Below are 27,169 nucleotides of genomic sequence, written 5' to 3' on the forward strand. Positions count from 1 at the left end.
CTAAACTGGACGATTTGCTAAAAGAACAATATAATAATGACTTCCCAGAACAAGCATGATGAAAAACCTGAATTTTCTTATGAAGATCAGAAATTCTTAGAACTGGTGAACAACTCTGTTGTTAGACAAGATGGTCATTACCAAATATGTCTTCCGTTCCGTAAACCTAACATCACCATGCCTGACAACAAAAAGATTGCAGAACAACGAGCCCTAAGTATACTCAAGAGGTTTAAGAAGGATGAAGCATTCTTATTAGACTACAAAGATTTTATTGGCGACATCCTAAAAAAGGGTCATGCAGAAAAGGTACCAGAAGAGGAGCTTGATAGAAATGATGGCAGAGTATGGTACATCCCCCATCATGGAATCTACCACAAAAGAAAAAAGAAAATCAGAGTGGTATTTGATTGTGCTGCCTCATTTCAAGGTTCTTCACTGAATTCAGAATTGTTGCAGGGTCCAGATCTCACGAATACCCTCTTAGGTGTAATCCTCCGGTTTCGCCAAGAACCTATAGCTGTGATGGCGGATATTGAGGGTATGTTTCACCAAGTAAAGGTTCCTGAGGAGTTCCTTGACTTTTTGAGATTCTTGTGGTGGCCTGATGGGGATATTGATCAACCGTTGAAAGAGTTCAGAATGACTGTACATCTCTTTGGAGCTGTTTCCTCCCCCAGTTGTGCCAACTTTGCGTTAAGGAAGACGGCAGATGATAATGAAGGCAAAGTTGATTCAGAAGTTTTATCCACAATTCATAACAACTTTTATGTAGATTATTGCCTTAAGTCTGTCTCGGATGAAAGACAAGCCATCCTGTTGGTGCAGGAGCTCATTGCAGTATGTGCTACTGGTGGATTTAAGCTCACCAAATGGGTTAGTAATAGCCGCAATGTACTAGCTTCAATCCCTGTGGAGGAGAGATCTAAAGAAGTGAGACATCTCGACTTGCGCAGAGATGAACTTCCTGTGGATAGCGCATTGGGACTTCAGTGGGATACAGAGTCTGATACTTTTGTCTTCAAAATGTGTTTGAAACAACGACAGTTTACCAGAAGAGGCATTTTGTCAGTTACCAATTCAGTTTATGACCCACTTGGATTTCTTGCTCCAGTAATGCTGCCAGCTAAAAGGATTGTACAGGAGTTGTGCAGGATGAATTATGGTTGGGATGAAGAAATTCCTGCAGCCTTTGCACAAAAATGGAATACGTGGCTAGAGGAGCTCAAGCTACTTTCGAACTTGAGCTTTAGGAGATGCTTTATACCCAACAACTTTGGAAAAATATGTAGTGCTCAATTACACCACTTCAGTGATGCTAGCGAAATCGGTTATGGTACAGCTAGCTATTTACGTCTTGCAGATGACAGTGGTTTTGTCCATGTTGTTTTTGTGATTGGTAAAGCAAGAGTAGCCCCGCTGAAAGTGATGACTATCCCTAGACTCGAATTGGCTGCCGCAGTTCTCGCTTCAAAAGTCGATAGAATGTTGAAGGAAGAACTGGAGCTAGTTTTGGATGATTCTGTGTTTTGGACGGACAGTACATCAGTCCTCAAATACATCTCGAATGACACTAGCAGATTCCAGACATATGTAGCTAATAGAGTTTCAACTATCAGAAATCTGACACAGAAGTTTCAGTGGCGGTATGTGAAGTCTGCCGCTAATCCTGCTGATGACGCCTCTCGCGGCGTAAGGTCTAGCTTGTTCAAGAATGATGGAAGATGGTTCAAAGGTCCAGAATATTTGAAAAGTCCTGTTGCAGACTGGCCTAAATTGCCTCAAGAATCACTTTGCATTTCAGACAGTGATCCAGAGGTAAAGAGATCAACCGCTGTTTTTACTATCACCACTGCTGATTCAACTCCATTCAGCAAGTTAACCCCCTGGGGATGAAAAACGCCCTGGGGCGTTTTGAGGCAGTTTCCCAAAAGGAACTTTAATTACTTTGTCATTTCTGATTGTACAGATAAAAGCAGTACATCAATCGAATCTGTAAAGGGTCTACTTTTATTTGTATATACTCACAAAATCAAAAAACATTGTGATTTTGCAAAATAAAGAAAACAAAAAGGGTGTGCTGTCTGCCGCGTTGATCTCCGTGATCTTCATTCAGAAACGCGTCAGTAAAATATACTATAACTCAGCCAATACACAACACAGAGACATGAGCAATATGTCTAGACAAAGCTTGATATGTATACTTTTAAACGAAGTAAGTTTTACCGAAAACAAATATCCTGTGATAAAATAATCAATATGAAACCAACACGATGTCCAGTCTCTCTGGTCTGCTTCATTATTTTATAATTAGATCACGCCCACGAGCTGTTCGCTATTCATATTCAAATCGTCCACGTGAGGGCGCCGCGCCAAAAGTAGACGCCCACATCACGGTAAACAAAGGAGAAACTTCGTTCAAGTTAGTCATTTCTGGAAGAAGACTCTGTCAGGAATAAAACGTACTTCAGAAGACATGAGTAAGTTTTTTTTTCTCTTATTAGCCTACTTGTTAGTTATTACTGTGACAGAATGTGCAAACATTTTACCAGTTAAGACTTTTTGCCAACTATAATTCCTGACTACAGCAAGTGAAACATTATAAAGTACGTTTCATTTCACTGCATCTAAATGACTCACGATGCCAGTATGTTTTTAATAGTCTGTTCAATAAAGAATGATGCAATATAAAGGTTATAGTGTTCACATTTAAGCTTAACAGTTATAATATAGCCTAGTTTCTTTGTATTCTATAATACACACAAAGCATGCTTATGTTTGACTATAAGATCATAATTATTTATTTAGTTATTAATGTATCTTACAACAGTAGGATGTAATATGAGGGTTTACACTTAGTGTATGTTTTGACAATATGTATTAATACTGTGTTCTCGAATGGATGTTTAACACGATAAACAATTTTTATTAGTTTCTCAGATATAAAATGTCCTTTTTACGTTTTTACAAAATGCGTGGGTCTATGACTACAAAATCATAATATATATATATATAAATAAATAGTATGATGCTGCTGATATTAACATGCTCAAAGATGTTTTGTTTTGTTGTTTTTAGTGATTGGAAACCTGCTCAACACATGAATCCTGCTGACATTTACTTGAGTCTCCTCAAACTGTTTTCCTGAGAGCACTGTACCATCTTCAGATGTTAAAGAAGTTCACAAGTGAATCTCAAGTTATTTTTCTTGATAAATAAATCTATTCAAAATAAGCTACAAACATATTTTGTCCTTATATTCCTCCTTCATTCATTCCTTTGTTCCTCTCAGTCATCTGACTGAATAACTAATTATGCGGCTCATTATGCAGGTCTTTGTCTTCTCAGGTGTGAATCACAGCATTATTCATGATCATTCACGCCTTCTCGAATACAGCCATTCTAAACAAAAAGTGTCTTCAAAAATTTAAATCAATATACTGTTTTGTGTAAACAAGTGAACGAGATGATTTTCACATCATTTGATAGAAAAAACTCTAGCCTAACACATCCTGTTCTCAAAGTCTTGTGAACAAATATTCTGTATGTGTTTCATGACTTTATTTCAGTGACTTCAAAAATTTTGTTTTTCACTAAGCACGCATAAACGTTGTTTTCTCAAAAACACAAACATGTACATTCATGTTGCTTACATATTATTGTAGCCCAAATTGTGCTGATTACAATATAATCAGATTTGGGCCATTCATATGTTTTTAAGATACTGAAAAAAGCACAAATGTCAGGGCATGTCAAAACTTCTTCAGGGCCCAAAAACACCCTCAGTCCCCAGAGGGTTAATACAGCACTTTTCATCATGGGAAAACTTGCGAAGAGCAACCGCATGGTTGTTGAAATGTAGATCTATGCTTCTGTACTTGAGTCAAAAACGGAAAGAAGCAGCAGTCATCTTTCTACAGTATCCCAAAGCTCAAGAAGTACTTGATGATTACATGATTAAGATGAAATCCCAGCTTGGTACCCAAACTTTAGCAGTAGAAGATATTGCACTTGCAGAAGAATCTCTTGTTCGTCATGTTCAACAACAGAGCTTTCAAGATGAAATAACCTTGTTAAACAAAGGTCATGCTGTAAGAGCCAGTAGCAGAATATACAAGTTGGATCCGATCTTAGACAATGGCATCTTAAGAGTCGGTGGAAGGTTGAGCAGGATGGCGATGCCAGAAGAGTTCAAGCATCCAGCTATTCTACCCAATGAAAGTCGTTTGTGTACTCTGTTAATGGATCATATTCATAAGATGTCCGGTCATTGTGGTAGAAGCCAACTACTTGCCAAACTGCATAAAAGGTATTGGATTACCAAAGGTAATGCTGTTGCCAGAAAAGTCATCAGGGATTGTTTATTCTGCAGACGTTGGCATGGATCTGCAATTGAACAAAAGATGGCAGATTTGCCCCTAAATCGAATCACTCCTGATTTACCACCCTTCAGTCACGTTGGAATCGATTACTTTGGTCCCATTGAGGTGAAGAGGGGGAGAGCACATGTCAAAAGATATGGAGTGATATTTACCTGCTTCAATAGTAGAGCTGTTCATCTTGAAATGGCTTATTCGCTGAACACAGATTCCTGTATTTGTGCGCTCAGAAGATTTATGTGTAGAAGGGGTCAAGTTAAAGAGTTAATTTCGGATAATGGAACTAACTTTATTGGGGCAGAGCGAGAATTGAGAGAGGCACTTGCTGATATCAATCAGGACAGAATACAGAAGGTACTGCTGAGAGAGAATGTGAAGTGGACTTTTAATCCTCCCTTAGGTTCTCATCATGGAGGTGTATGGGAACGAATCATTCGAATTATCAAAAAGATCCTATACTCTGTCTTGAGACAGCAGACTCTTGACGATGAAGGCCTACAGACTGCTTTATGTGAGGTGGAAGCTATACTCAATGATCGTCCAATTACTACAGTTTCAGAGGATTCCAAAGACCCAGAAACTTTAACCCCTAATCATTTGCTTCAGTTGAAAGGAATTCCTATCTTGCCTCCCGGGATTTTTCAGAAGGATGTCATCTATTCCAGAAGAAGATGGAAACAAGTACAGTACATCAGTGATCTTTTCTGGAAACGATGGATTAGAGAGTACCTGCCGTTAATGCAGAAGAGGCAGAAGACAAACAAAACCTGAAAACTGGCGATATTGTTCTCATTATTGATGGTACTTCACCACGGAGTTCTTGGCCTTTAGGTCGAATCTTGGAGACATTCCCAGACAGCAAAGGATATGTACGGAGAGTTAAAGTGAGAACGAAGAACAGTATTCTGGAGAGACCTATTAGCAAATTATGTTTTCTAAAAAACATGTCATGAGGATCCGAAGAAACCCACCAATTAAAAGATGCTGCGGTATTTTGGATAATTTTTGAATTTTTCTTTCTTTTGTTACTTTTGTTAAAAGTTATGGCTCTGTTATTTTTTGAAGTAATTGTCACAAGCTGACAATTAGGGGCCGGAATGTTGGAGCCATTTCTTTTTCTATTTTTTCATTGAATGGACTGATTTAATAATTTGAATACAATTTAGTTTGTTTAATTTGTTAATTATAATTATTTGTGTTTATTTGATTATTTGTTTTGAATGTAACGAGTTTGTGTATTGGGGACTTTTATTATTTAATGACGACTCTGCATTTAGGGCAGGTGAGGAGTAGGTGGAGCGAGAGTAAGGGGAGCGGACACAATTTTTAGACCGTGTGGTCCGCGGGTTTGAAAGATCGGAGCTAATGTTTTAGCAACTGAATGTTCAGCACTATGTTTTGGTGAAAATAAAGCAAAGAAAAAGATTAACCATGGACTGGCGCGTCGATTAATTCGCCCCCCTCTGGATAGTGGCTCATCTCTGCTGTGCCGCAACATGAATCAATCGTGTGATGATAAGAAGTGATGATTGGAACTGAGAATTCGAATCATTTGAATCAAATAATTTGTGAAATGATTCAGTGATTCGATTCAGCGGCACGCGGACTACAAACGACAACAACAAACACAAACGAGTGAATCACAACCGAGAATGATTTCATGAAAGTGTAATATATTAGATATGAACAAAAAATCGAATACCAAATATAATTAAAAAAAGCTTATCTAATTATGAACCTTCTTGGTAATTTGTTTGTTTTATAAATGTTTATATATAAGTCTATTAACTCTGTCTTACTAATGCACTGACTACTGAACTAGGAGCTGATTGAGACGCACCCAGAGATTTACTTTGCATTGATTTTTCTTTCTATTATTTATTCTCATCTTAAACAGGACAAAGTGTTCAAACACAGAAAAACTCCTGGAGAATCAACTGAGATCCATGTGACACACTATTATAAAGATGGTGTTTATTAAAGAGGAGAATGAAGACATTAAGATTGAAGAAACATTCAGAGTCAAACATGAAGATACTGACGAACAAACATCATCAGGTATCTTGGATTTTATTCGCAAAACTGAAATTAAAGATATTAATGAATAATGTGTGTAGACATGCATCTGGTTCAGTTGTAACTATAGTATGGAATTAGTCTATATATATATATATATATATATATATATATTGTGGCGGGAGGGGCAAACGACAGACACAGTGGGTGTGGCGTCAGGCCTCGGAGAGGCTTTTATTAAACAGAAAATAAGGGAAAGTGAGTCCATAAAGTAAAACAGTGTCCAAAATAAAAGGGGAGTCTGGTGTCCTCGGGTGCTGGGGCAGCGTGACGGAACGGTAGTGTTCAGAGGGGAAGGGTCCAGGAGAGGGGCGGAGTCCGGCGGCCGCGGGCGCTTTCCATGCTAGCGCCGGGGTGCTAGGGCGGCGGCATCTCCGGCAGGCTCATCCCTCTCGAGCTGTCCGGCGCTGGGGCGGCGGCTTCTGGCGGCCTCAACCGGACCGCGGGTCCGGCGGCTCTCCAAACTCTTGTGGCGCGGGATTCCCTCTTCACCCCCTCCTGGACCCGCGAGGACACCAGCGTGCATGCACGGGGGAAAGAGACCGGTCTCCCGAGGAGAGGCGCGCTCGGGATTTAAACAGCGGCGGTGATGAGGCTTCATTTACATCAGGTGTCCCCATCACACGCCGCCAGCCCGAGCCGATTACACGCCCCTCCTCTCCCCTACACACCCACTCCCGTCGGGAGCCTGGAGAAGGGCGGCGAATACGGGACGGGGTGGTGATGAAAATTAGGGGGGCGGGCAGACGCCTCGCCACATTCCCCCCCCCAAGCGACATCCCCGTCCTAAGGTCGCCGCCCACGCAGGAGTGCTACCTTCCTCATCCAGGCTCCAGCGGTCGGAGTGGGCGGGGATTCCTCTCCAAGGCAACGCTCCCTCTCGCCGCGTACCGGAACAGGGACAGAAAAACCGGTATTAGTCGACAGCCTCAACCAACCGCAGGATAAGTGACTAACTGAAACATCACTTACCCTTCTTGCGGCTGGGAGGCCGTCTCCGTCGTTCCTCCGTCCCTGTCCGGGTTTTCACGAACTTTTGCGAGCGAGAGGGGATGACGTCATCAGGTGTTGCCCACTGCGCTGTCTAAGCCCCGCCTTGCCCGCATCCTCCACCACTGTGGCGGGAGGGGCAAACGACAGACACAGTGGGTGTGGCGTCAGGCCTCGGAGAGGCTTTTATTAAACAGAAAATAAGGGAAAGTGAGTCCATAAAGTAAAACAGTGTCCAAAATAAAAGGGGAGTCTGGTGTCCTCGGGTGCTGGGGCAGCGTGACGGAACGGTAGTGTTCAGAGGGGAAGGGTCCAGGAGAGGGGCGGAGTCCGGCGGCCGCGGGCGCTTTCCATGCTAGCGCCGGGGTGCTAGGGCGGCGGCATCTCCGGCAGGCTCATCCCTCTCGAGCTGTCCGGCGCTGGGGCGGCGGCTTCTGGCGGCCTCAACCGGACCGCGGGTCCGGCGGCTCTCCAAACTCTTGTGGCGCGGGATTCCCTCTTCACCCCCTCCTGGACCCGCGAGGACACCAGCGTGCATGCACGGGGGAAAGAGACCGGTCTCCCGAGGAGAGGCGCGCTCGGGATTTAAACAGCGGCGGTGATGAGGCTTCATTTACATCAGGTGTCCCCATCACACGCCGCCAGCCCGAGCCGATTACACGCCCCTCCTCTCCCCTACACACCCACTCCCGTCGGGAGCCTGGAGAAGGGCGGCGAATACGGGACGGGGTGGTGATGAAAATTAGGGGGGCGGGCAGACGCCTCGCCACAATATATATATATATATATATATATATATATATATATGTATATATAAATAATAATAATTTTGCACAAAGCTTGAAATGTGAGTAATCATATTTGGTGACTGCATGCTGTCTCCAAACAGTGCTGCAAATATAAAGCAAGTCTGACAATAAAAAAAAGCCAAAACAAACCACAAACAATTTAGTTGTAATTATGTGAGGCGTAAGATTGTAATGTATTAGTTGTACACTTCTATATCTTGTATATATAAAAATTAGGGATGCACGATATGAAAAAATCTAACCGATACCGATAGCCGATAATTAAGTCCTTCTTTTGGTCGATACCGATAACGATAACCAATACATTCATATTTTTATATGACAATTTTGTGCACACAGGAGAATACAAAATCTAAGATAAACTAATGAAATTTATATTATATATCTGGGTCTAACAATCATAGCACACAGTCCTGACTCTTCAAAAATGTTTTTATTTTTTTGTGTAAGGCACCACAATTATAAATAAAATAAAATGCTTTGACATTTTGTCAACCTGGAAAAAATGAAAAGTGCATCATGGAGTAAAGTCAGATGTCCAAATGTCTGTGGTAAAGCTTACATGCAGTCCATTCTTATTGATCATATTATGAATGTGTGCAGCAGCAAATCGTACAAGGCGAGGAATAAAACATCAGAATAGAGACAAAAACTCTGAACTCTTCAGAATGCTACAAGTGCAACGCAGGTCATGTGACATGAACCAACCAATCAGCTTCATCCTTTCCCTTAAAAACACTGAAAGCACTGGCAAGGTGGAGAAACAGCTTATCAAAACTGTACAGGAATAAACATTTTTAAATAAATTTGATAACAGAGCTACTGCAAGCGATTTTTAATGCTGAAAATCTATTTATTCTTTGCTGAAACTACCGCGTCTTTATGGAGACGCCACTGGAGCTCAAACTACAGAGCGGTTTGGCAAAGACTTTGGGTTTGGAAAGAAAGAGAAGGCGGCGCTTCAGCGTTTTCCACGCTTTTTTATGCGCGACATGTGAAAGGCCCCTAAAACAGATTCACCGCGATGACGACCTCTGAAGTGAGATATAAGATTGTTAAGACTTAACGGCTTTTTACCTCTTCTCGGAATCCTTGCTAAACATGTGTTGCAAATAGCAGTAGCATTGTGCTCCTCTGTCACCGTGAAAAACTTCCAGACCTGCGAAGGCGATGATGACGACAGGTGATGACGTATTAAACGCGACAAAGGCTGAGAGTCACTGCATTTTACAGCTGCAGTCACTTGCACTCGGAAAGCAGATGAATCTCAGATAAACCAGACTGATTAATTGATTTACCAGCAAAAGTACTTTATCGGATCGGGTTTCATTTATTTATCGGAGCAATAAAAATTACGTCATTTTTACCCATATCGGTCGATAATTTATCTGTCCGATAAATATCATGCATCCCTAATAAAAATACACTGTTAATTATTTCCCTGTTAAATAACAGGAAATTACTGGCAGCAGGGTTACCATTATTTTCCTGTTATTTTAACAGTTAATTACTGTAAATGTTTTTTTACAGTGCACTCCCCGTAATGTTTTTCAACAGGAATTTACTGTGAATCACAGAATAAAACAGGAAATAACTGGCAGCAGTGTTACCATTATTTTCCTGTTAAATCACCATTTATTTTGTTTCCATTAAATATTAATTATGTTTAGCATATTAACGTGTACTACTGATTGTTATAGACATATTCTAGCTTGAGATAATACAAGAATTGGAATAATCCATCAGATAACACTTAAGTGAAAGAAAACAAATAGTTCCGTGTTGAAATTAACTTTTTTTATTGTAATACAAACACTGATAGGTAAACACATACAAATGTAGGCACACATGGATCAGACCAATCACGGATATCATCTTCATTGCTGACATCTGTGGTCGCTGAACGGAAAATAACAACGGTGTCTGTTTTAAACTAGCAAAGACACTTGCGTTTGGCTCTTCGCTGCGTCGGTGCAAGATAGGGCCCTAAACCTCAACATTTAATGATCCCTGAACTGCTGCTAAAATTCAGCTAAAAAACTCAAACCAAGGATATACACTGTGACTCCTCCTGGTCACATAAAAATGTTACACATAGGCTCAGATTAATCACAAACAAATCTCATTTTCTCATGTTCATGGCTTAAAAAGTAGCAAATACATTTTTAAACCCAAATACATTGTTCATTATAACAAAATACTGAACCTCAACACTTACAGTTACCTAAACCATTAAAATTCAACAAGTATGAATACATTCAAACCAATACTTAAAGGATAAATATTGCCAAAATGCAACCTGGGCTGTTTTTTTTTTTTTTTTTATACTGTAAATGAGACAAACTTATATCTAAAAGCATAATTACGACAACCGAGCCGTTTTTGAGATTGACCGTGATTTAGTTTTGTGGTCAGTGGCCGGTGAATGGGAGAACTAGAGGCATATTTTTGAGCGTATCAAAATCGATATTTTTACAACACTAAGAAGGCTGGACACACCATGAAACTTTGCTCGAAGTATCGTCTGGGTCTCTACACATGAACTCCAGCATTGAGAACATTGTTCATGTACACACAGTTCACTAAAAAGAACATTTTTGAACAACTCACTTTCACTGTTTGAGTCTCCATTTTGCCAGTCAAGAGGAATCAATCTCAGAGTGTGAGATTCTTATATGTGAATGTTTCTTATATGAGGCTCTTTTTACAACTAGAAGGTTAATATTGTTTTTCACTTACGACAAAACAACGAATTAGCCGTGCATTTACATGGAAATATGCTTTAGGAGCTATCCATCTTCACACCCCTCAGTATTACGTCGCATTCGGAGATCGATACTTCTTGACTGGCAAGACGGAGACTCAAACAGTGAAAGTGAGTTGTTCAAAAACGTTCTTATTAGTAAACTCTGTGTACAAAAACAATGTTGTCAATGATGGAGTTCATGTGTAGAGACCCAGGCGATACTTCGAGCAAAGTTTCATGGTGTGTCCAGCCTTCTTAGTGTTGTAAAGATTATTGATTTTGATACGCTCAAAAACATGCCCCTAGTTCTCCCATTCACCGGCCACTGACCAAAAAAACTAAATCACAGTCAATCTAAAAAACGTCTCGTTTGTCGTAATTATGCTTTTAGGTATAAGTTTGTCTCGTTTACAGTAAAATAAAAAAAAAAACAGCCCAGGTTGCATTTTGGCAACAGTTATCCTTTAACACTTAATGGAACTCTTCATCAATAAAGAGCAATAAACAATAAAAACACTTTCACTGCTTAGAACACTAACCATTTTCTCAAAGCACACAATGAGGATCCTTTGCAAAGTCTTGGGGTCTGTATAAGAGAGAGAGAAAGAGAGAGAGATGAGTTTCATAGTTTCACATGTTTAATCCAAAATTATATCAAATGACTTGACCTAACTAAAGGTGTGATGAGTACAATTCATTGAAAGAACAAAAAAGAATGGCAAAAGAGCATGAAAGAGGAGTTCAGCATTGTAACTTTGAAAGGCAGTTGAGAATGAACATTAGAATGAATTTCCCCAGCCTCCTGAGTCTTTGCTGTTTGAACATGTGTGCAATGTATACATCTTACTCACCATTTTCAAATGAAATCCCACTGAAAGTCCATGAGCTTGCGCAAGAGGCTGGTGTGTGAATTGACGGTTCTTCTTTTCTTCCCCTTTGCAGCCTTTGTTAGTTTTTCTGGGTTTATACCCACAAAGCATCTGAAAAATTACAACAAAGACAACAAATGTATGAACTATCCTCAACATGCACTATCTTCTTGCCTCTGTGACTATTGTAAGCTGCACTAAAACTTTTTAACTTTCTTTTTCGGGATGATTTCAACTCTCTAAATCAAAGTTAATTGCAAAATCCCATCACCAGACCTGTTGAAACCATGCTTGAGACACAGCTATAGGCCAGAAAAAAATGCAGGTGTTAACAGACAATATCTTACCTCTGGATGAATTCAAGCGTGCAGGCTGCCTCCTCCTGGTACTATAGGTTAAAGATGTAAAAACAGGAAAAAAAAACAAAAAAAAAACACCAACCCTGTCACAAAGTTGAAAAGAAAAGTTTTAACTGTCAAATTTCTGTTTTAGTTTTCATTTTTAATACAGTTTAGTTTGATACCATTGAATTCACCACATACAACACTAAAGCCAACTGTCTTATCTAAAACCAACTTACCAAGAAGTATCAGACGAGGAGTTGCAGGAGAGAGAAACTCTCAAGGTCAGCTGCAGTGGCATATGCCTAGGACATAGAACAAATTAAACACAATATTAATGACATAAGACTACCACTGAGTGAGATAGATAGATATATAGATAGAATGAGATATATAAAAATAGTCACACCAGCATGTCTGGTAGCCCAAACAGCTATAATCCATCAAAGACGAGCAGCTGACATGAATTCATCAAATTTGATACTGTATTTATACAGTCTTAGACCAACTATTAGCATCATAGACAGCTATCAGTAAATAGATTTATGTTAGCCGTTTGATTTTCAGGATGAATCTGCTTTAACCAGACGTGCACATAGCAAGAATGCCACACAAACTTTACAACGGGAATGCTACTTAAACTTTATAGGCCTAACGTTAGCCTATTATTGTATATTTAATCGTATACATAAATGGACATTAAAATAATAGCGTTGTTTCTAAAATTAATGGACAAACTATCGCTAGCTTGAATCACCTTGGCTCATTAGCAGTTATTCATGTCGTGTAAATCCGTGGCGTTTAGTATAACGTTACATCAGCATCACTGATAGACATTAAAATTATGCATGACTTTCAAAAAATTCTTTAATCTCACCGGATTATTGTGATTTTGGTCGATGTAACCACCGCGATCTTCCGACATGGATCTCCGTGTTCGTTGCTTGCAGGTTCAAATGCCGCCTTCTACGCTCCTACCGGTTCCCACTCCAGAATGCAAAAAAATACTGTATGAACATGTTATTTCCGATAGTGGCGCCAAATAAAGTGGAAGTGTATGGTTGCATTAAAAAAAGGGTATTACACCCACGATAACAAAACAAATTTGCGTATGCGCAGAAAACACCGCAAACTTTCTTATTTCTGTCTGTGGAATAGGCTATGCAAGATTATTCTTGATAACATTTGCAGTCAAGAAATCAGGTGTTTAATTTGTCTAATCTTCATTCAGTAAATGCATACAATATTTAGTTTGTTAGTAATGGATTTGCACCGTCGACTATTGATTGAATCAGTCGTTGTTTAGCAACCTAAAAAACGAAATGAAATTGCTAACTTCTCCACTGATAAATTATAACTTTTTTATAATAAGCATAAAATTGCATATCAGCATTTATCTCCATAACGTTACATACCAGACCATCTAACTCTATCCGACATCTTGAGTTTTCGATTTTGCGGTTAAATAACAAAAATGAGGTGTTATTTAACAATGTGGTGTTAAATAACAAAAATGAGGTGTTATTTAACATATATTTACTAAAATTGACAGTAAGGTGCAGTTATTAAAAATAACAGGTTAATCATGTTGAAATTTGGGTGTAAATTAACAGAAACATTTAACAGTGTATAAAAAAGGAGGGAATAAGGGGAAAAGAAGAAGGAACAATATATATAATAGATAAAGAGAAGAAATTAAGAAAATAATTCAAATAATATTAATATGATTAAGTAAATAAATAGATGATGGCTGTTCAGGAGCATCAGAGTGGAGCAGTAGGTCATATTTATAAAGAAGGTTCTGTATTTTACCATGAGAACAGTATAAACCAGTGGTTCTCAAACTGATGGAGGAGAACGTGAACAAAATGCTGAGCTTAAAGTGCCCCAATTTAAAGTAACATTAAAGCAAGTATTTCTGACAAGCAAAATTTCACTTTTATTATAAAAACAGTTAAATGGGAGTAAATGGTCAAATGACATAAAGTTACCTAATTTTTGCTGTGAAACCTGACTGGATCCACACCAGCAACGTACGTATGATTGAACGCCCACAGAGTGCTGCTTTAGCAAATCATGCTGCTGTTCATTGTGTCTTTAAAGTAGATTTGAAGCACTTAATAGCATGAAGATCAAATGTTGACAGACTGTACATAGATATTGATTTAAGAAACTCTTCGATACAGAAACATACAGTGTGACTTACTGCTTTTCATCTTTAAAATATGAGCAAGAGTGCAATTTTCTCTGAATATCCAAATGATTTCAAATGTTGATTTTCTAAGTTAAACAAAAAGGTAATATTAAGTGAACATTTAACATTTTAAATGTAGCCTACATTTTAAACACAATATTATCAGATTTTACAACAAAGCAATAATAGATCCAACACAATCCACAACAGAACTGGTGTGAGTCTCTAAGAAACAGCAGCATTTCATCAGTGAATGAATCTTCAGCTTTCAAATTTTCAATGTCATTTTCATTTTGTCAGCATGTTAAGCCTGATAAAGCTACCAGTCTCGGATGGAGCATTGTTCTCTTGATCTGAGAGCTAAGGTCTTTTGTCTATGAGCTCTGTGCGCAGTCATATTAGATTAGATTAGATTCAAGGCAACGAAATGCAGTTTAGGTCTAACCAGGAGTGCAATAAGCAGCAAGTGCAGGATAAAGGTATAATTTATAAGTTATAAGTGCACTAATGGGAGATATGTACAGGGGGAAGCTATGAGTAATATTTTACGGATGAAGTAATAATATTTACAGATGAAGTACTGTGAACATAATTCACAGATGATAATTAACTACAATTAGAATGTATAAATAGATGAACACAATATACAGGTTGCTATTAACTATAATGTAAATTGCAGGTAGATTTGAACATAATATACAGGTTGCTGTTTACTAAAGCAGAATTTACAAATAGACGTGTAGATATAGATTTATCACAGATTTACAATATGTATATGTGCAAAGGAAATGTGCATTTACAAATGGGTATGTACAGTGTAGTGCAATGAATATTAAGTAGTGCAATGGTAGTGGGGAGAGTGTGGGGTGTGTGAGGGGGGCAGAGGTGTCAGAGGGGGGCAGAGTTCAATAAGGAGACAGCTCTGGGAAAGAAGCTGTTCCTCAGTCTGCTGGTTCTAGTCCTGTGGCATCTGAAACGCCTGCCGGAAGGCAGGAGAGAAAACAGTTTGTGGGCGGGATGAGAGGAATCCTTAAGAATACTGCGTGTTCGACGCAAACAGTGCTTCTTCTGAATGTCCTCAACGGTTGGTAGTGGAGTCCCTATGATGCGTTGGGCAGTTTTCACCACCTGCTGCAGTGCCTTACGCTCCGCAACAGAGCAGCTTCCATACCAGACTGTGACACAGTTCGTAAGGATGCTTTCTATCGTGCAGCGATAGAAGTTCACCAGGAAAGCTGAGGACAGCTGGTTCTTCTTAAGTGTTCTCAAGAAGAACAGGCACTGGTGAGTCTTCTTGACCAGGCTGGAGGTGTTGGTAGTCCAGGATAGGTCCTCTGAAATGTGGGTCCCCAGGAACTTAAAAGATGAAACAGACTCAACAGCCATCCCATTGATGTGGATGGGTTCGTGTGAACCTCTTCTTCCCTTCCTGAAGTCCACAATGAGCTTCTTGGTTTTGGTGGTGTTAAGGAGCAGATTATTGTCTGTGCACCACGTGGCCAGGTGCTGAATCTCCTCCCTGTAGGCAGTCTCATCGTTGTTGCTGATGAGACCGATCACCGTAGTGTCGTCTGCAAACTTGATGATGGTGTTAGATCCATACACAGGCCTGCAGTCGTGGGTGAAGAGGGAGTAGAGGAAGGGGCTCAGGACACAGCCCTGTGGTACACCAGTGTTGAGCGTGAGAGTAGTGGAGGAGATGTGGCCTGACCTAACATGCTGAGGTCTATTGGTCAGAAAGTCCATAATCCAGTTACACAGTGAAATGTTAATGTCCAGGTCTCTAAGTTTAGGGATTAACTTAGAGTGTCTGAAAGTGTTGAATGCTGAGCTGAAATCAACAAACAGCATTTGTGCATAAGTGTTTGTATTTCTCGTAGCCCCCCATGCCGCACGCATAGTCCAGTAGGTCATGGAGGGACCCGCTCAGGTAGCTGGCTACCGCGTGCACCACGTGCTGGAGGCTGATGCCGTCTTGCTGTCGGAAAGGCACAAGCATCGGCACTGTCTCCAGCAAGCGGTCGAGCATAGGCTCTGCGAAGAAATCGGAGGCCGCCATGACCTGGTAAGAACAATAATAATAACAATAATAATAAGCGTTATTTATAGCATCGTTGTAGCATCTCAAAGCGCTTCACAGAATAGGAACAAGGTACAAAATACAATTATACATGCAACGCGTTAATGAAAGTAGACAAAAATAAAATGCCTAATAAAACCATACTATCAACAGTATCGTATCTTTAACGGCATCAACAAATAAGCTTTAACCCTCAAGCCGTACTCACATTACAGCCCTTAGTTTGTGGACAAATGTGGGCAAAAAAAGGGTCTCATGTGTGATCCAATTTATTTTATTTTTTTTATAAAATGTTATATCACTATCTTCAATTAAAAAACCTATCAATTTATGTTTGTTTTTTGTTGTTTTTTATTTCTTATTTTTGTGTTATTTATGAATTTATTTACCTCTAAAAGTACAACATTTTATATGTAAATTCTGCTTATTTTTATGTTAGTTTAAATATTTATTTAACTTGATTTAAAAATCAACCCAGTAAGTTCAGAGAGCTAAAAGCTAAAGATGAAGTGACTTGAAGTGGCGGCACCCGGTGTTCTAATGTTGGTATAAAATGAACAAAAAACAATAATATCAATAACCACTAGATGGCTGTAGCACTGGATGGCTGCATTTAGGCTAAACTCTATGAACCACTGTATAAAACGAATTTGATTTTTTGACTTTATCAAAAGTTAAAATTGTAATAAAAAAAAAAAAAAATATATATATATATATATATATATATATATATATATATATATATATCTGTGTTAGGTAAGACTATACAAATATTAAAGGAACTGTATGTAAGAAATTTATGTCAGTTAATCATAAAATGGCCCTGACATGTCACTAGACATTAAGAAATCATGTTCATTTCAAATACTTATATCACTGACAACAGTGGTCCGGCCAGGATATTGTCATTTAAAATTGAGAGTTGCAGCCCACGACTGATGTTATTGTTGTCATTTTGTGTTTTGGTCTGAGGCGCCACCCTCCAGCTATCTACCAATCACGAAGTCAGTAGAGTTTCTTGATCCGGGTTGCCAGCTCTGTTACAGCTGCGGCTATACGAGCGTGTCGGATAAAACATGTATAACGTTACGAAACGTAAAAGACCTCATTATGAATCCGAAATACGTCGTGACAAAGTCCGAAATAAAACAAGGATTTGTATAGGAGATGCCTTTGAAAGACGGAGACGGCTGAAAACGGAGAAGAATTTGAAGACAGACGCCATCGTTGGTAGTTTTCTCCTGGACAGGTTAGATTCATCTATGTTTGGCTAACTTTGCTTGCGTACACAGTGGATTTTCCGCGGTCGGCCGTGCTAAATGCGTTCATAAAAAGCTTTATATCGCACCACTAGCAGGGTATGAAAACAACCTATGTTCCGACTGAAATGTGGTATTACAGTAGCCTACATCTTTACGAAATATTTGGCTAATCGCCATCTGTAAATTTCTGCGATACATAATTACTTCGCAAAACATCTCTCGTGAAGCATAAGCATAATTAACAGAAGAAAAACAAATTACTGTGTAGGACTCATCACTTGCCGTTGGAAGCTCCTAGCAGCCTACTCCTGCAGCTTAGCTGGCAACCTCGAGTCAGGGGGGAGCGGGAGGGGATACATCGTTCTACAGTATTTTGAAAGTGATTGCAGTACCAGTTTTGGCCACAATCCTACATACGGCTCCTTTAAGTATTAAATCATTTATTTCAAACCAAAACCAAATCAAATTTCAATAACTCAAAATAATTGGTACCAAACGGGTAAGAATATACATAACAATAACCATGACTAGGTTTTTAGACGATCAATAATTTAGGTAGCATACGCAGCAGAAACATTATGTTTAGAAGTATCAACAAACCTTACAGTAGCACTTAGAATTGACTTTGAAGTGTGCCTGTGTGTGTGTCTGTGTTTGTGTGTGAGTGTGTGTGTGTGTGTGTGTGAGAGAGAGAGAGTGTGTGTGTGTGTGTGTGTGTGTGTGTGATATCAAGTGCTGGTGTGTACAGGGTTAAAAGGTCAGAGAGATTATGAGGTGCCAGATCATGAAAAACCTTATAAGCAAAAGCATGAGGATTTTATTGAAGGTGAAGCACCTCGTGAAATTGGGGCCTGACCAGAAAGACCCCCTCGAACCTGGCGTAGGCCTGGGTCACCGTCTTCGCCGTGAGGTCATCTGCGTGTGCCACGTACCTGCATTAGGACAGAAGATAATACAGTTACTTTAAATATGGCTTTTCGATGCTCTTCTTTGTGTGTGTGTGTGTGTGTGTGTGTGTTTTTTCTTAGTGTTACATTTTTTTCGAATGTTTCGCTATCACATTCGTTCACGATAACTCTCTCTCCGTTACTCTGTAATACAGGTGTAGTTTTATAAACACACGTGCTCTTGTGCATGGATGCCCGACTTACCGGTCTGCTAAAGCGTTGATCGTCCTCCGGTGTCGCTCATTGTGCATGTCGCACATGGTCACGACGCGGCTCACCGGGTGCTTCGCCGTGGCCGGCGTGTGGCAATGGGGCGTCACGGTGTACAGCTGCAAAAAGTTGACCATGACATCTTGGCTCAGCATGACGTCCATGAGCCTCGGGTCAACGTCCATGGGCAGGTGGTCGAGGTTACTCTGAAAGTTCGCCGTCTCAGTCATGGAATAAGAGGAGAACAGGGTCCCCCGCTGACCCACCACCTCCTGCAGCCCACAGCGTGACCACAGGAGGTTGACGGTCCCGTCGCTAGAGGGGAGGATGTTGACGGCTACGTGATATGACATGTCGGCAACTCCCCGCGTGTCGACAAGCCGCCTCAGGTCGAACCACCCTCTGTCCCTCTGCCCGAACTTGGTGAGTGTCAGGTATATGCCCATGTCCACGTCGAAGTTCACATCTTTGACTGAGCTCACGAGGAGGTCAAGCACGAACCTCTGGTCGCCATCCAGGACGTCCATCTTCGTCAGGTTGGCGAGGTCATTCTTTATGATGCTGGCTCTGGCCAAGTCGCGCGCAGGCAGTTACTGTAGACGCCGTCGATCATGCCAATGGCATGCGCCTTCACCATAATATCGCTCCGGAACATGGGGGCAGTGTTGTTCGGGTCGACCGGCACGCAACTTATATTTAGAAAGTAGCCACCGTCGACATAGGCCAAAACGCTGCCCATCGACCTGCGGAAGGACATGATGCCCTCCGCAGTGTAGGCGGTCAAGTCCAGGTGCTTCCTGAGAATGTGCCAGTGGTTGATCACCTTCGATGGGTCAACTTTGCCCACGAAGAGGTAGTGGAGCCCAGCTTTCAGGCAGCTCACATCCTCTAGGTGGATGGCGACCCCGTCGAAATCATACGAGTACCTCACTACCTCGCAGGCTTTGTCTAATACAGTGGCAAAGATGGGGATCCGCGGGGAATCCGTACTTAAAAACTCAGACACACTCTAGAATTTTTGGAACTCGGTAACAAGGCCTCTGCACATGCCACATTGAACGGCTCAAAATCCTCACTGAATAAACCCAAGAAAAAAAGCCAATAAACTACATGGTTTGACACACTTTTCGTCTCTGAGGAGATGGATGATAAAGGGTGCAGAACAGACCCCATGTGCGCTGGCAGGTGCTTGCCGCCGGTGCTTATGATGCGCGGGTTCAAGGTTGATCGCGGATTCGTATACATAATAAAAGTCCCGATTAAAAAAAAATACATTAAATAAAAATCTTTTTTTTATGTCAGATTTCAGTAATTTACTGCCATTCACATAGCGTTTCTACTATATTTCTCGTTTGTATTGTCCAGGTGTGTGAGTACAGAGTGCAGCGCTATGGAGACTGCATCATCTGTGCTCCTATTGCCACGGTAGGCAAACTGGTGTGAGAGGACCAGCCGCTCGAAGCACTTCATAATGATGGGTGTGAGTGCTACAGGGTGGTAGTCATTCAGGCATGTTTGGTTGGAGTGTTTTGGCACTGGCACAATGGAGGTGGATTTAAAACATGTGGGAACAATTGCTTGGGCAAGGGACATGTTAAAAATGTCTGTGAATACCCCCAGCGAGCTGCTCTGCACATGCCCTCAGTACGTGGCCAGGAATACCGTCTGGTCCAGCAGCCTTGCGCGCGTTGATCTGGCTCAGTGCGGTGTGTTCATCAGATGAGGTTAGTGTGATGGGTGAGTCGTCGGTTGAGGGAACGATCTTGGTGGCAGTGTCTGTATTGTCTCTCTCAAAGCGAGCATAAAAGTCATTAAGCTCATCCAGGAAGAAGACGTTAGTGGCTGTGGGGGTGGAGTGGCTGGGTCTGTAATCGCTGATGGCCTGAATGCCCTGCCACATGCGTCGAGGGTCAGAGTTAGAAAAGTGCTCCTCTAGCTTAAGTTTGTAGCAGTGCTTGGCCTTTTTGATGCCCCTCTTCAGATTAGCCCTGGAAGTGCTGTAGGCCTGTGCATCACCTGATCTGAAGGCAGTGTTGCGTGCTTTCAGCAGGAGACGCACCTCCTTGTTCATCCATGGTTTCTGATTTGGGTATGTGGTGATCTGTTTCTGGGTTGTAACACTGTCTATGGTAGTATTAATGTAATCCAAAACAGAGGAAGTGTATCTGTCAATGTCCGTGTGAGAGCCACAGGTGGCCTGAGAAGCAAACATACTCCAGTCTGTGTAGGTTCTTAGGCTTTTTTCCCCTCCCAGTTAGGCTGCTCCTGTCTTTGAGCTTGGCAGTACTCCATTCACTCTAGAGCAGGGGGAACAAACTCTGGTCCTGGAGAGCCACCGTCCTGCAGATTTCAGCTCCAGCCCAAATTAAAACTCACCTGCCTGTAGCTTTCTAGTAACCCTTCAGACCTTGATTATGTTGTTCAGGTGTGTTTGATTAAGGGTTGAAGCAAAACTCTGCAGGTCTGTGGCTCTCCAGGACAGATGTTTCACCACCCTGCTCTCGAGGGTCTCCTATTAGCACATCGCTCCCAAAGAAAACATCTGGGTCCACCTCTTATCTCTCAGAATGAAGTCCTCTGCTCCATGGAGCTTCGTGAGGCAACCATACCAGGTGTATTATGCTTCTATATGTAAGCTTCTCCCTGGAGCTCCAATCATGACTGCCCTTATGGTTTAGTTGGCAGTGTCTCCTAACCTTAACTCATTTTATGTTATGTTATGTCAAGCTCTTGGGGCTGTTTCAAAAAGACTCTAAGAGAAGCTTAGCCTGACAAGCCAGACCCACATAAATGTAGGGTCTGGGCACTCTCCATAGACAGGGCTCAGCCGGAGGGGTGGGATAAACAATTGTCTTTCAAACTCCCTCTCCACGCAATAGGATAGCGCTACAACCGATCAGAGCAACGAAGAAAGTGACGTAGTCAACTCCAAATACATCCTACTTTTGTAAGAACGACCTCAGTGCAGTTTCATGTTATTTTCTCAAAGAAAAGCTTAACTTCAAGTCTTTCAGAGTGGCGGCCAAAGCCGATTCGAAAGAAAGTTGTTCGCTATGGACGGAACTTATGGTCGCAGGTCAGTCGTCATCATGTTAAACCCGCCCACTGACTCGTGATTGGCCCGGTCGATTTTGGATTTTTGGAAATCTCAAGTGAACGGAGAGTTACTAGACTGCCCTTGGAAGCAAATGTAATTTGCTGCCGCTAGGGGCGCGTCTAGATTCTAGGCTAAGAGAAGCTGGCATTAAAGTCCAAAACCTGATTTGAGATTAAATAACAAATAAATCTGGGTTAAAGTGGTTCCATAAATGACCATTTAAGGTCACACAATCTCACTAATGTGATCCTGGTTCAGTGAGTGAAGGCAGTTTGATGTGCACGCTTGTTTTTAAGCAGTCCATTATGTTGATTATGGATCTATTTGTACTGTTTAATACATTTGAGATGTTGTGTTTTCCTCAGGGCATATTCTACATCTGTAAATGTTAGAAAGTCATGGGCTGTATCCGAAATCGCCCCCTATACCCTCATTCACTATTCCCTACATTAGTCCACTCATACAGTTCACTTGAAGGAGTGAATAAAAACGAGTGAGTGAATTCGGACACTAAGTGCTCCAGAAGAACTGCCGCTTTTGCATAGTATTGCTTGCTGTTTAACAATGGACCAGCGCATTGTAAAATGAACAGATGGATGATTCAGCTGCGGCGCCATCGTCTGGAGAGACGCATGAATTCAGTCGGCGCGCGACTCTCACAGTGCATTATGGGTTATCTCTAGCTGTTGAGCGTACATCGTTTGTACACTCATTTTTGCGGTGCATTGTGGGATTGAATGAGTGCACTCGAGAATGTCCACTATGGTTTCGAACACCACTTAAAATGGCTGTCCCCTCAAATAGTGCCCTATTTGAGGGTATAGGGGGCGATTTCGGATACAGCCATGCAGACATATCAAGTTTACTGTAAGGAGTGGACGAGGTTCACACAAGTAAACGAGTGCTGCTGCACGCTAAACAGTCTGAGCACAATATAGTAGTAGCTCAATAATTCTGGGAAAAGTAGACATTTTGCTCAAATATTTGTTTTTGGACATAAAATATAACACATGTGCAATTATAATTGTACATGTATAAGTGTGTTTTCATAATAGCAGTAAATGAAAATAAAATGTAAGCTGACTAATAGAGTCTTAATTACTAGCTCAAATGAGTAAATGTGTTTCCAGTTAAAGTGTAAGCTGATTTCATTTTTAATTTAGTGCCTTAAAGATTTGTAATGTTTTTAATATCATTATCATTAATATCATTAAATTTTGAGCACAAAACAGTAAATACAGTTGTCTGTAGTCTATGGTTTTTATTTTTATTTTTTATTTGAGTTGCGTTTCCTTTTTACATTTGTTTAAAGTGATAATAAAGTGAAATAATTGTGTGGGAGAGAGTCAGTGGTAAGTAATATCAATGTAATATCAGAGTTAGAGGACTCAGATTGGACAGATTAACCTGCCTTGAACCAGGTTAGTTTAACTGCATGAGTTGCCCAGTGCTCCAGGTGTGTACACTTCAGTGTAACAGACCAGTGGTTCCCAACCACGTTCTTTGAGGCCCCAACACTGCATATTTTGCATCTCTCCTTTGGGAAGGGAAGTGAGGTGAGGCCAAGTATGGTGACCCATACTAGGAATTTGTGCTCTGCATTTAACCCATCCAAGTGCGCACACACACAGTAGTGAACACACACACACCGTGAACACACACCCGGAGCAGTGGGCAGCCATTGCTGCGGCATTGCTGCCCGGGGAGCAGTTGGGGGATCGGTGCCTCAGCCCTGGTATTGAGGGTGGAGAGAGTGCTGTACATTCACTCCCCCACCTACAATCCCTGCCGGACCTGAGAATCGAACCTGCAACCTTTGGATTACAAGTCCAACTCTCTAACCATTAGGCCACGGCTGCCCCCTTTGTCATTTTGCCATTTGTCATCCATTTTAGGTCTCAGTGCAGGGGTGTCCAACCCTGTTCCTAAAGATTTACAAACCTGTTCAAAGTTTAGCTCTGACCCAGATCAAACACACCTGAACCAGTTAATTAATCACTTAATTGGAGATACATGAAAAACATGCAGTGTTTAGGGGCCTCCAGGAACGTGGTTGGGACTCGCCGTAACAGCCCATTTTTATGATTGGCTAACATCATTGCCCCTTAATAAAAATTATTGTGTGATGAATTGTTCATCTGATGGTTGAGTTTGTCCATTTTCCCTGCCTTTCTTATATTTGTTGCATTTGATCCCCTAGAAGACATAAAAATGCTACATCATAATTGAGATCAGTCTTTATCTAGGTTTCTTAAACTATTATTAGATTGAATAAATTGTATAGCAGCCAGTTTAAACTCTATAGGACACCAGACTATGATTAGGTTTGGACACCATGATATGAGATCTAGCATACATGCATTACGAATCTACATGATTGGTGTTACCTGCTTTGTGGCATTAAACTAGGGTTAACTATTATTTCTTTGTTTTCCCACCTTAGGCCCAACAGCACTGAAAGAGGAGAGAGAAGATCTGAATGAAACTGAAGAGAAAGATCAGTTTGAGAATGTCCATGTTCTCATAACTGGAAAAAAATCATTTTGTTCCTTACAGTCAGAAAATACATCTGCACAAAAAAGATCTCAGAAGGCAAGAACTAGGAGTTTTTTCACTTGCTTTCAGCGTGGAAAGAGTTTCAATGAACAAGGAGAATTTAAAGTCCACAAGAAAATTCACACTGGAGAGACGTGTTTCCTCTGTCAACAGTGTGGAAAGAGTTTCAGTCAAAATTCAAACCTTAAAGTCCACATGAAAATTCACACAGGAGAGAAATCTTTCATCTGCCAACAGTGTGGAAAGAGTTTCAGACAAAAAGGAACCCTTAAAATCCACATGAAAATTCACACAGGAGAGAAGCCTTTCATGTGCCGTCAGTGTGGAAAGAGTTTCAGTCAAAATACAAACCTTAAAGTCCACATGAAAATTCACAGAGGAGAGAAATCTTTCATCTGCCAACAGTGTGGAAAGAGTTTCAGACAAAAAGGAACCCTTAAAGACCACATGAAAATTCACACTGGAGAGAAGTCGTTCACGTGCCGTCAGTGTGGAAAGAGTTTCATTCAAAATATAAACCTTAAAGTCCACATGAAAATTCACACTGGAGAGAAGCGTTTCATCTGCCAACAGTGTGGAAAGAGTTTCACTCGAAAAGCAACCCTTGAAAGTCACATGAGAATTCACACTGGAGATAACTCTTTCACGTGCCGTCAGTGTGGAAGAAGTTTCATTAATCCTGTAAACCTTAGAGTCCACCTGAGAATTCACACTGGAGAGAAGCCTTACACATGCAGTCAATGTGGAAACAGTTTCAGTCAACGAGGAAGCCTTGACAAGCACATGAAAATCCACAATAGAGAGAGCATTTTTACCTGCCAACAGTGTGGAAAGAATTTCACTGTAAAAGAAAATCTTAACAGGCACATTAAAATTCACAATAGAGAAGGCCAAACCAACCAAAATGTATAAAACAGTTTCGGTCCTTGATTCTGATTGGTTGAGCCACATCTGAAGCTGTTGTAAATTACTCTACAATCCAACATTCTTTGTTGCCTATGTCTTACTTGGAAAAAAAACAATGTAGGTATGCCAAGCCATGGTCCTGATGCCAGAACTAGCCCACATCAAGTCTGCTGCTCCAGAACCAGATTACGCCATGTCTGTCAAGCCACAGCCACCTTAAGTCATGGCATCAGCCAAGCCAGTGCCTGCTAGCATCAGGCCTGCCAAGCCACAGCCTGTTAACGTCATGTCTGCTTCTCCTGAGCCTGCACCAACTACTGTTCCTGCAAAGTCAAGTCACATCACAGCTGTGGTTCCTGTGCCAAGTCAAGTTGTTCTTTCAAGGTCAAGTTCTGTCGCAGCTGTTCCTCTAGAGTTAAGATTCAGCCTCACATCCTGATTCAAGCAAAGACACAGTTTTACATCCTAAGTCAAGTCAAGACACTACAGCACCTCCTGAATCACATCAAGTCCCAGCTGTCCCAGCAAAGTCAAGTCATGTTGCAGCTGTTCCAGTTAAGTCAAGCCATGCCCAATCTGCTTCAGTAAAGTCAAACCACAGCTGTTCCAGCAAGGCCAAGTCAAGTCACAACTGATCCAGCAAAGCCAAGTCAAATCGCAGTTGTTCCAGTAAAGCCAAGTCACACCTCAGCCGTCCAACCTGATTTAAAATCAGTCCTTCGTCATCCTAGTCTGGCATCTAGCTTGGAGGAACCAACGCTGTCATTCCGTACACTCTGCTGGAATCCCCAAGCCAATTCACCTCACGCTTCCTACCCACGAACTGACTCCCCTGTCCACAACACTTCCCATAATGGGAGTTGCTCTCCAGTCTGGGCCGTGTACACCACTATCAAGTCTCCAGAGGGAGCAGCTCACGCTGCAGAACCTTTGGAGGCAGCCTCATCTACTGCAGCATCCTCCATGGCTACAGAGGTCATCGCAGTTTATCCAGAGGCGGCGGCTGAGGCCGCAGAACCTCATAAAATGGGGATGACTGCATCTGCTTCTTGCACGGTGATATCGTCCTGTGACACATACTCAGCCCAAGAACTCTCTGCCTGTCCTGTCACAGCTATGGAGGCCATTGTTGAACTCTCTGCCTTTCCTGTTATGGCCATGGAGGCCGCATATGAACACTCTGCCTGCCAAGTCACAGTGAAGGAAGCCAATAATGTCTTCCCAGAATGTCCCATATTGTCTCTACCGGTGTTGTGTGTTTCAGAATTGTCTGCTCTGCCGACTCTGCTCTGGTGGACTCCAGCTGCGTCTGCTCTGCCCTGGAGGACTCCTGCTCTATCAGCTCCGCTCTGGTGGGATTCTGCACCATTTGTGCCACCCTAGTTGGCTCCTGCTTCGTCTGCTCTGCTCTGGTGGGCTCCTGCTCTGTCTGTGCCGCCCTGGAGGGCTTCTATGTTATGGTCACCAGCTGGAGTGCCTATGGACTCCACTAGAGGGCACTCCAGTAGGACTCTAAATATGTTTTGTTCATTCAATCTACCATGTTTCACCTTTGTCTGTGTGTCTTATTCTGTTTGATTCCTCTGTTCCATGTGTTCACTTCCCATCAGTTGTTTTTGTCATGTGCCCCCATGTGTTTTTTATTTAAGTCACTCCCTCGCACCCCTGTTTTGCCGATTGTTGTTTAGCCTTTATTGTTTCCCTTTG

At 41.5% G+C, this 27,169-nt stretch overlaps 1 protein-coding gene across 1 annotated transcript in view; it reads left to right on the forward strand.

The window, feature by feature from the left end:
* The window catches only part of LOC141326010 (uncharacterized), a 295,299-nt gene that overhangs the window by 116,751 nt on the left and 151,379 nt on the right, over positions 1-27,169 (forward strand). The window contains 3 exon segments of the mRNA XM_073834721.1: positions 86-1,818; positions 24,668-25,166; positions 25,251-25,313. Of these exon segments, the coding sequence (XP_073690822.1) occupies positions 86-1,818; positions 24,668-25,166; positions 25,251-25,313 (2,295 nt within the window).

The sequence above is a fragment of the Garra rufa genome, chromosome 2 (assembly GCF_049309525.1).
Source record: "Garra rufa chromosome 2, GarRuf1.0, whole genome shotgun sequence".
NCBI lineage: Eukaryota > Metazoa > Chordata > Actinopteri > Cypriniformes > Cyprinidae > Garra > Garra rufa.